The 11,856-nt window shown below is 37.7% G+C and overlaps 1 protein-coding gene across 1 annotated transcript in view; it reads right to left on the bottom strand.

The window, feature by feature from the left end:
- Window positions 1-1,883: 1,883 nt before the first annotated feature.
- LOC114659405 (ubiquinol-cytochrome-c reductase complex assembly factor 1) overlaps window positions 1,884-11,856 on the bottom strand; it is a 103,569-nt gene continuing 93,596 nt past the window's right edge. The window contains exon 9 of the mRNA XM_028811875.2: window positions 1,884-5,432. Within this exon, the coding sequence (XP_028667708.1) occupies window positions 5,298-5,432 (135 nt within the window). The 3' untranslated portion in view covers window positions 1,884-5,297. The remainder of the gene's footprint in view (window positions 5,433-11,856) is intronic.

Below are 11,856 nucleotides of genomic sequence, written 5' to 3'. Positions count from 1 at the left end.
AATGCTAATTTTTATGCTCTGGTCATTTAAGTCTTTTCTAATTAATTACCTCACAAGTGAAGTAGCTGTTTCCCTTTAGTATTCAGTGTCATTTGCACCCATGTCTGCACTGCTCACTACTAATCATAATGTGACTAGCATTTATTTTTGAATTATAAAGGAGAGAAAAAGATTAATAAACAATTTGATAATTTAGAAGTAAGACTGAACCATTTATGAAACTGGTTTGAATGACAACTTGCAATCACAATTGGACCATTCAAGACCTGGTATGTGAAGCAAGCCCTTGTGGGACACCTCATTGCTGGTATTTAGCAGCTTTGCTAGGTTAGTGCCAGGTCTGTTTGGGGCTTTTAACAGCATATAACATGAGCTGTGCGATTTCCTTATCAATCCACATACCCAGATGGTCCTGTGAGACTTTGTTTAGTGTATCTGCTGAGATGCAATACTAAGCAAGACACTGCTTTTGTAATAGGAGGCATCTGTTGTGTTTGCATCTTATCTGGTGTGACAGATAGGGGGCGCTATCTTGAACCTTGAACCCTCCGATTAAACGCCAGACACCAGGTAAAAGTCTTTTTATTAGGACAAATACGTGCACCAAGCACCCTCCACTATACTCATAAACAATAACAATAATCAATCCTCCACTCTCCCAGACGCATTGCCACCCTTCCACCCAGCTCAGCTCAACATCTGGGATCTCCCATAGTCCTTTTATAGTCCTTGACCCGGAAGTGTTTCGCTCTCTCTGTCCATATGACTAGGAACACTTCCGGATCAGATAAAAACTCTTCTTCTTCATCCCGGAAGCACGTCATTTCTTCTGTCCATGTGACTGGGACGTACTTCTGAGGTGTAGGGAAAAGAGTTCTTACTCCTCCCTGCAGCGTCCTCTGGCGGCCCCCATGGTATCCAGCAAGGCTGTGAATTAAAAGTCCACTGTCCATAATTCCCTGCTGGCATTCGGGGCACTTCCACGCTACAGGGAGGGCTCAACCTGGCGGCCTGGGGGTATTGGCCGGGATGAATGGGCGGCCATATCCCACACTGGTTATAAGGAACTGGAAAAGGATTGGTACTCTTAATTTCTTCTCTGTTTAACTTATTGGCTAGTACTGTGTAGTGTCAGACAATAGCCTAAAAATACCTTGTATGACACTAAGGGTGAAACAATGGAACAGCAGTTTAGTACTTGTGTAGTGGGTAACGGGCATATTAATTGTATTATTCAATAAAGATAAAAACAGGGAAGTACAACTTGTCATTTCAAATAATGTACTTTCACTTAATTCTCCACAAAATATGGGCTCATTTAAGTAGAATTTTAAACAGCCCCTTTTGATAAAATTATGTTCCATTGTGGGTAACACTTTAGGTTAGGTACTACCAATAATACCTCTTTCAGTCATATACTGTTATGTAATAAGACCTTAACAAAGTGTTTTTTGGTCTTACAAAGTATCAGTAACGTAGTTAATAATGTCTGTGGAGCGTGGCATGTTAAGGGCCTTTCATATGCTGGTAAAATTACTTGTGAATACAAGAGCTACATTTGGTCTAATTAAAAAATTAATTAAGGATTCAGAAGTGTTATACTGAAGTATGCAATATGCAGGAATTATCTCCCACATAGACAGATAGATAAATAGATAGATAGATCTATCTTTATTTATTTAAAGGGGAAATTCAGCTGCTACAGAATCTCACAAACACAGAAGTATTATAACAAACATCAATAACCCCCTCAAACACACACAAGAATTACAGAAAAGAAGAAAAAAACCTCAGATGTTGCCAACGACAAGTGAGCACTTACAGTGAGACATTATGTAGGCATATTGCCTTAGGTGAGGAGGAGACCCAGTAGCTTTTCTTCACACACTTCTGCTGAATAATTATTTAGCTTAAAGTTCTTAAAGCTAGTGTTAGTGAGAGGATGGCCAGATTTGTTCATAATGGCTCTCAGTTTTGTCTTCATTCTCTCCTCCACTACTCCCTCCAGTGTGTTGTGAGCGTATCCCATAACTGAGCGTGCCTTTTAATTAGCTTGTTGATTTGGTGGGCCTCTCCTGAAGTGATGTTATCAGCCCAGCACTCCACTTTGTTGAAAACTGCACTGGCTATCCCAGAGTTATATAATATGTGTTACACTGTAGGATCACTAAGTACAATGGAGACAGTGAGATGCACAGCCACTAATGTGGAGGTTATCAGCAACTTGAATTTGAATAGAGAAAACCATATGAATTAAAACTTGACTTTGGGATATGGAATTTCACTTCATTGCAGGAAACTGAGCTAAGAAGACAGAGTGGAACTCTCTTGTGCATATAGCCCTGGCTCTGATACAATACCTCTGCCCTTTGCGGTGCTACTTTTGCAGTCTGTAGGTACCACAAGAGGAGGGTCTCAAAACAGTGCAATTTGTAGCAATGCATGAGACAGTCAACTCAAAGCAGCCTTGAATTGTTGGCTAGCTGTTGTTTATGGGTCAACAGACTGAAAATTTGAAATTAATGAGAGGATGAGGAGAGGTTGGGTGTACCCTGAGAAATAGTTTTACCTCTGGAAGAACAGCTCCCACATCTTTGGGGGTTTGTTGGAACATAGGAGTTTGAATGGACTGTTCAAGATGTGGTTTTGGCTATAAGGAGCTGAAGCCATAAGGTCAACACTGTTTGTCATGGCATTAACAGCGGAGTTCATCAAATGTCAAAGAAGCTGTCAAGTTAAAGAAGAATGCATTTCAAGCTGTGCTAGCAGAAAGGTCTTACAAATTAAATGTTTGGTAATAACAGACCAGGTAGAGGGCATTTGTGGTTGACGTGAAGTCACAAGTGTGGGAAGAATTTATAAAACACCTTGGAAAATAACTTGAGTGACCTCAAAAAATGATGCAAATGTATCTGGTAACTTGGAAAGGCCCTGACACAGTATGTTCTCATGTTGACCTTTACTGTTATATTCTGTAAATGGCACTTTGAGGAATTTCTGAACCCACTGTTGCAGATAGGAACTTTACAGGGGCTGAGATGAGCTGCAGTATCTAGCCAACAATCATAAATGAGATCTGGCCAGAACAATGCTCAATTTCATTTTTTGACAACATTTTTAAAAATTGGAACTAAACAATATTTTCTAGCTATTATAGGTCAAATAAACATATAAGCCTTCTGCGTGGGAGTGTTGGAGTGTAAAATCCAGCTTGTCACATTTAAGAGGTAAAGTACATTTTGTGAATCTGAAATAAGCTTTTGACTACATACCCTGTAGTATCTTGTAGTGCTGCTTAAAGTACAGGGTTTCAGGTTTGCTGCTGTGTGGCAGTAGTTTTCACCTGTGAGCTTAAGACTCTCCCAAGTGTGTCCCATCCATTGTGTGATATTCATCAACAAGCTAGAACAAAGCACCAGAGGTCATGCCCATGCTGGTTGCCAACAATGATGTTCCCTTGGCCATATCAAACATATATCTGGAGCATCAAATACATGAATGTAATACTCTTGGGATTACACTCATCACTTCCACATTCAATATAATTATTCTCTCTTTGAAAAACAGTTATTGTCTGTAAATGAGAGTGAATCACCCTCGGCAGGTTGTGGAATTCATGACCTGCACAGTGTAATTAACTACTGAGAGTAGAGAAGACCATTACACTGACCAATGGATTGGTACAGCAAGTGTTATATGGGAAGGTGGACATTAAATACTTGAACACAACTCTTGGCTACAACCTAGGTAGTATTTCCTATCTTCAACTATAGGGCTTTGGTCAATAACCTACAATCTAAAGAATGAAACTGTGAGTAAAAATGTGTAGAATGAGGCTACTCCACAGCTTTGCTGGGTTCAATCTGCGAGACAGGATGAGGACTTTGACAATCTTGATGGAGCACTTTCAGTCATGACAAGTTACATAAGCTGGCCTGGACATCTGGTTAGCATGCCTCCTTGGTTCTGCTTATGAGATGGAACCCAGGATACATTTGTGGGGTTTTAAGTTTTTAATTGATTTGGGGGTACTAAAGTCCCTGAGTCCTTCTGCTGGGGAAACAAATGTCTGGTGTGCCCAGCTAAACCCTCATCAGGATAAACAGTATAGAAGACAAGATATTTGAATGATAGTGAGCTACAACTTATATGTAATTTAGTAGCAAAAATATTAATTTTGTTAACATTTGGAAAATTTCACAGGTAAATGCTTGCATAATATACATTAAGTGAGTTTAATTGATCTGGAATTGAAGAATGGGTCATAAATGTTCACTGTGCTGAAAACCTACTGGTTAAAGAGTGAAAAAAAACCTCATATAACAGTTACAAATCTATAATTTAAAAATTTCTAGTGTTAGACAAAAAAAGAGCAAGAATAAGCAATTATGTGCAAACATTTTTAAATTTTCTATATTTTCTGAATATTTAAATCATTTACAAAGGCTGAAATGATCTTTTACAGAAATATACTTAAAAAATATGAACTTTAATATTAAGCTGAAGTATATAAATGTTGCATGCCTAAATCTTGCTAAACGCTTGATATAAACTGCAAATTAAATCTATATACTCTTTTTCTCTTTCATATGTTAATCATTTATACTGTATATAGTGACTTTAAAAAAAGCAAAAAAAACATTTCTTTAAATACACTTAGCCCTAAAATGGAGGTGGAACTCATTACCCAGTACTCTAGCTGGTAATCCTTTGCAATTGCAGTTATTCTTTTGTATTTTTTTCCCCATCTGTAGGTGAATGAAGATAACAGACAATGTGTTAACACATGGCTGCTAACTGGATAAGGATGTGTATTAGAAATAATTTAACTGACACATTTCCACGTTTCCAAAATGAGAATGAGTAATTTTCACAGTCTCATTGAGGAACCAGCAGCATAACAGTCAGAATAAAATAGTAGAAGTGGTGCACCTGATTGTTTATTTTTGAAAAAATCATGATTGAAAAGCACTGCTATGTTCTGTTTTTCCTTCTTTGCCTAAAACGTAGTCTCCTGCATCATGGGCACTATAATTATTCATCTCTCTATTTTCAAGGTATCAGTTGCACAAAGGAAGGACCAAGTTCATTACAGTGGCTGATGCGCAAGTTATCCAGTTGTTGTAAACACTGACAGATCTCAGAAATATTGGTAATGGGTAATTTCATTTTCACTGAAGGTTCACATTTGTATGGAAAGAAGGAACATTTTCAGAGGCACTCTAGGAGCATGGACAATGCAAAATGCCTACGCAGGAAATAACTGGTTCCTTTAATCTGTATGCTGTCCAAAGCCCTCAAAGCCCTGTGTCATTGTAAGTTGGAGTGGCCAATTTTACGATGCTTTGTGCATTTTCTTCCACCAGAGGTCGCCATTTCACTTCCCCAGTGAGCAGCAAGTCCTCACCATCCAGAGAATCCAAATACTGCATCTAGAAAACACAGAAGACAAAATGAAAGTGGAAAAGTAATCGACTGAAATTCTTGTCTAGACTGCTTTAAATGCAAAAATAAATTAGTGAAACTAATCTGTGCACCTCACGCTGCATGTCACAATTTTATGTACTTTGTTACTTTTTTTATACCTTATCAAGTACTCCTGGGTTCTTATATAAATTTAGACTTTTTGTATGGGTTAAGACTGATGGAGATCTCTGCACACATTTTCTTTGTACCATTAAAAAGTGATTCTTAAATTACCACATGTCTAATCCTATTTATTCTCAAAAGAATTAATCATTATCATATAAAATTGATCCCTGCTCCTGTAAACTGGATTAAGCAAGTTTGATAAGGGATTGATGGATTTAAAGTGGGTAACATCATACACTGCTTTGTGTAAGAAAATGCTAGAATTAATTTAAGGGTGGTTATGGCAACTTATAACATTTTTAAATGTGGGTTTTTAGGCTAGGTGAGTTAGGCCTCAAAAGATTCCACCATTGTGGATTAGGTCTCACATCTATAAATCAGTGTAATGGAAAACAGAGTAAAATGTAAGTACTGAGATTCACGGCCATGTCAAAATCACTTTTCACAAAGAAAACTTGATGTCTTTATTTTTTTCTCAGATTTCAATCTTTACAAATTAGGAGGTTCTAAAAATAGTTCTTCTGTTTTGCATTGCATTCTGAATATCATTCCAAATTTACTAGCAATGTTAATGTCTTTGACTGCCTTTTACTTTTTTTCACCTGATTTTCTAAGCTCATATTAATGAAAATATTCTTTTTATAAAATGTTCAAATAAAAACTGTGCATATTTCCAGTTCAATCATCACATTTGTTTAATGGAGGGTGTTAGAACTGTATGTTGATGAACAGCTGTTGACACATATGAGTTTAGACCTCTTCTAGAGTCTACTTTTTCCTGACATCTGGCCATGTACGCATATGACATACTGACATATGACAACACCTTCACCCAGACAAATTTTCATTTAAAGTGAAACAAAACAGCATTCATTCTAAAGATCAGAAATGTAATTGCAGGCATTAGTCATACCTTCAAATGCTCAATCATAACACTTTTAAGAAATGTCACAGCTACACTGAAGCCAAAATAAAATAATCAAATGTACACATTTAAATACACTATGGCAGGTGACCTTGTACAGCTGCAGTAGAGTCACCAAATAAGCTGAAGCAGCAGGTAACATTATATAGAATTGTCCACAAACAGGGAGCAGCAGGCAGAATCATATCATCTGGGAGCCAGGACACACAGCCAACTGGCCTAAAGCTTTGAAGCACTGATGGCCTTTACTAGCCTCTGCCATAATTACAGTGCTACATTCATATTTTGCTTACTGCTAAAGGCACTTAAACCTGATACAAAAGTTGTTGGGCTCTAAAGTCACATTATGAACTGCACTGCCTATATAATTTTACTAAATGAAGGAGAAAGGATGCAAGTGACACAGCAAAGGAAGTAGAAGCTCACCAGACAATTACACAGGGAACAACAGGCAGGGTACAAACATAGATACCTCTGGCCCTATACTTTTAAGAGGCACTGCTTTAATAGTCTTTCAACATCAATAAAACACTAACAGTACTGCTCATCTCTGAAACAGGCTTTATATATTGTAGCTCTTCTTAATGCACATGTGTTTACAGAAAAATGAATTTCAAAGTGGTTTCATGATGCCAAATCAGAATCAGAATGTCAAAGACAAACAACTAAATTACATGGACTGATAACACTAAAAAGCATTAAAAAGTCCTTAATCTGAATACTCTCGATAGCATTTCAGAATATACAATAGAGGAACACAGTGAAAAACAAACTTGCACACCATTTACAAAAATTGCTACTTCAAAAGGCAGATCAATCAAAACTGGCTTACAAAATTCTCCCAGAAGCTATCAGCAACAACAAATTTAGATACTGAAAAAAGTATTTCTAAGTGTAATATTGTGAGACTAGGGGGCTCTGCCCCCTGCTCGCTTCGCTCGCCAACCCCTGGTGTTGGGAATGACAAAGAGCGTGATGTAAGAATGAGATATAGAATAGTGTGAAGGTGTAGATGATGCAAATAGAAAGCAAACAATAAAGTGTGTGGCACAGTGTAAAGGTTTATTGGAAAATTTCTTTGTACACGCCGTTTAGGTGTAAAAGGTAATTCCAGGTCAGAACTTGTAAGGTCAATGAAGATGGTTATTGTCGTGATCAGAGTCAAGTTTGTCAGAGCTTAGAAAGAGTTGTGTCTCTCCAGGAAGTAATGCAATGACTTGGGTATTTATGTTTTTCACATTAATATTTTTTGGACATAATATAGTGCGTTGTGTTAAAAGGGGCATTTGGTCTAATGAGATTGCTGTTCCAAATCTGTCTGTAACTAAGTCGTCGCAGACAAAGGCTTGAGGAATTGTAATAATATCTGGGTGAAGTCTATCTGTATTGGTGAGTGTACCATCTCCCAGTTGTAATAACCAATTGTTATGATCTGGATCTGGACATCGCATGTTTTGTACTAACTGTATCTTTTGAAAGCAATGCCAATTGTCTGCGTATTTTAAGGTGCACTGAACAATAGCTGAGCGCATGGAATGTGGAACAATAGCTAAGCACTGTCTAAAATCTCCTCCTAATAAAAGTACCTTTCCTCCAAAGGCAATATTATTATTAATAAACGTTTGTAGAAGTTTATGAATGGTGTTGAGTAAGTGAGTGGATGCCATTGTACATTCATCAATAATTAACAGTTTTGCAAGACGGATGTCATGTGCAGAGCCACTGTTTATGTTCATAGTGGATACCGATTTGTAGGATCTAATGCAGTTCATAAAGATTTCACTTTCAGGTACATCGTTAGTTAGAAGCTTCTGTAGATATTCAGGATATGAATGTAAAGGAGGCAGTCTAATTTGACCCTTTTGATAACAACGTGTAAATTCATTACTTGTATTGCCAGTTGTTTCTTCAGGGAAGTTAAGTGAATGACAATGATTGCAAATGACATTCATTAATCCCAATGAATTTTCCTGAATAGTGGACTCATTATTGAACGCGTTGTCAGCTAACTGGCGCAAGCGTTTAGCAGGTGTCTGTCGTTGATGTCTGTGACGTGTATCTTTTGCTTGTGCCGTTTGAGAGTCGCGTAGTTGTATGTCCATTATTTGGGACGTGTTGTTTTGGAGGTGTAATCGATTTGCCTGTGCTGTGTGAGAAGCCCGTTGTAGTTTACGGCGTGCATTGTTTGTATTGAGCCTTTCCCGTTTTTGTATGTCGGTCAGTTGAGCTTTCTCTTTTTGGAGCCTTGCCTGCTTGTTTTCCGGCAGTCCAGATGCGCGGTGTAGACGTCTGCGTTTATTTATTTTGTCCCTTCGCTGCCGTTTCTGTATGTCTGAGACGGGAGGTGTTTCGTTTTGAACCCGTGCCTGTTTCGATGCAGTACTGTGAGACGCGCGCTGCATGCGTCCACGTTCAGTGTGTCTGTCCATTTGGGTTCGTTTCTGTAACTGTGTTAGTTGAGCTTTGCGTTTTTGGACCCGAGACATTTTTTCTTCCAGAGTTTCAGAAGCGCGTTGGAGCCGACGTGTATTGTTTTTTTTCATGCGGGTTCGTGTGTTTGGTCCCATTACTCGAGCCGTATCGTTTTGTACCCGTGATCGTGAATTCATGAATTGTTTGTTCTTCAGCGTTAGAAATATGGATAAGTAATAAGGAGGATCGATTTGTGGGGCGCCTGCGCAGTACGTCTTTTGTGGCCACGGCCCATTGCCGGATGTCCCTGCTCCCATGTAGTTTACCATTCTCGGTTAGTAATGTGGATCAGACTTGCTCATGCTGTCATAAATTTTAATTGATGAGGAAATCTGGGCACACCGATTGCAATGAAATTCTTCAGAAACTCTAGTCTACTAAAAATACCGATCACTATCTAAGAGGCATTTTTTGTGAGGCAACTAATCCTTAAAAAAAAAAAAAAAAAAAAAAAAAAAAAAAAAAAAGTTTTTTTGTGTTCTACTCCAGACAATAAAACAAACAACATTCCTTTTAATGAACAGGCAGCCTGACACTTACCCATATAGCTTACACATATCAGCTTTGGCAGATAGGCTGGTCATACTGTAAAAAACACCTGTTACTTGATTGCACCTGAATTTTGTAAACTATTTCCCGTTCTCTGTTTCATATTGATGACATTTTGTGGCTATGAAATGATATGCATATTAAAAGTGTTTGAGAACACTTGTTATTTGATGGTAGCAGACAAACCATGAGACCACTGCTTTATTGATATATTAATAAAACTTATCGTGTACTGTGCTATATGAACTTTCCTGTCCATCAGTAGAATAGACCCTGTTACACATCCATCCATCCATTTTCAATCCCTCTTATACTAAGTGGGATCACAGAGAAGCTGGAGTGTATCCCAGCAAGCATCAATTGCAAGGACGGAGCAATTCCTGGGCAGGATGCCAGTCCATTGCAGGGTAAACAACCACACATGTGACAATTTATCGGCACCAATCCATCTAACTTCTCTTTGGGTTATAGGCAGGAAATCAGACCAGTTGGGCGGGGCAGGGTGTTTGGGGACTGGGTTTTGAACAGGACCCACAAAGACATGGGGAGGATGCAAGCTTCACACAGGGAGGACCATGGACATGAACCCCAGTCTCCTTTTTGTGAGGCAGCAGAACTACTAAACAGTGTCATCTCCAGACAGAAGAGCAGCTTCAGCGACAGACTGCTGTCACTGTCCTGCTCCACTGACAGATTGAGGAGATCGTTCCTCCCCCAAACTATGCGACTCTTCAATTTCACCCGGTTTGGTAAGCATTAACATTTAACATTATACAAAGTTATTGTCTGTTTTTCACCTGCATTATTATCATTCTTTAATTTAATATTATTTATTGTATCAGTATGCTGCTGCTGGAGAATGTGAATTTCCCATTGGGATTAATAATTAATGTATGTATGTATGTATGTATGTATGTATGTATCTATCTATCTATCTATCTATCTATCTATCTATCTATCTATCTATCTATCTATCTATCTATCTATCTATCTATCTATCTATCTATCGCACCACCATGCCCCTACTCCCCCTTATCATTTTTTCCAGAAATGTCAGCTGATTTTTTTTGTATTCCACTCATTTTGTTAACTTAATTTTGCATATATTGCTTAATGAAGCTATTGATGTTTTCTACCTTCCACCTTTGTGAACAATTAATAAAATGTTATTTAGCATTTTTATTAAAGCAGGCCTGCATAATCATATGTAAATGTTTCATGACTTTGAACTTTTCTATTATTCTTTAAGATCTGTAAATTTTTACAAGCAATCTCTGCTTGACTTATGAGAAAAGACACAGTATATCAAACATCAAAATAAATTCAACTGAATCAAAACCTGTGGAGCCAGTTTCTAATCAACAATGAAGAATTTTTAGATACTGCAGTGCAAATCAAAACATGGCCTTTCTTTGTCCTTGCTCTGCATAAAAGTGGGAATTGTCAGGGACACCATGATATAACATCTTAATGAAACCTGGGTCACTGATTTGTTTTGTTTTGTAATATACTAAGTAGTATAACTGCAACCAATAAAATCAGCGCTTATTTGGACTTTCATATTTTTTATTACCCTGCAGAATATCATTGCAGTTCAGGCTGCGTTTTCAGGTCACATACAAACTGGGGCTAATCTAGAACGTAGTGAACAAAGCACCCACAGGATGCGTGTGAACACTGACACTGAGCATCACAAGCAATTTCATTTGAGGCAATGTTTGTGGTACACTACCTATAGGAATGTAAAAACAATACATGTAAGTATGAAAAAAAAACTGTTGCTTTCACACTTCCAGAGATGTGGTAAAAATAAATGTCCTACAACTTGTCCTCAGTGTATCAATTACACACAGTTACAAAAAATACAGCAATATTACATTGTATAATTTTTTTCTTCAGCTCTATGTCCTAATACTCTCAGAAATCCACTTTCAATCAGGCAAGCCACTGGCTAACATTTATATTATATATACGTGGTAAGAATGTTAATGTTTGAGGTCAGATGGGATCAAGGCACAAGCCAATTAACACAAGTATACTTTAATTACCAAAGCATGAGAAACTACTGTACATGCTGTCATCACAGTATCAACTGAGGGATGTGTGCTACATTATGTCAAACACAAAGTGTTACATTTAAGATAATTAATTTAGACTACTGGTGGTGACGTACACCTTTCATCTTTTAATAGGTGTCTAATAAGGCACATATATTGAAAAGGTGTTCATTGTCCATTCCCAGTCCATGGTATTTTAAAATGTTGCCCAAGAGATCTTCTAAAATATCAATGGTGTTCCTTGGTGATATTGGTGTTACT

The sequence above is a fragment of the Erpetoichthys calabaricus genome, chromosome 10 (genome assembly GCF_900747795.2).
Source record: "Erpetoichthys calabaricus chromosome 10, fErpCal1.3, whole genome shotgun sequence".
Classification (NCBI taxonomy): domain Eukaryota; kingdom Metazoa; phylum Chordata; class Cladistia; order Polypteriformes; family Polypteridae; genus Erpetoichthys; species Erpetoichthys calabaricus.
The sequence above is the reverse complement of the archived record's forward strand: the minus strand, read 5'-3'. Positions and strand labels throughout refer to the sequence as shown.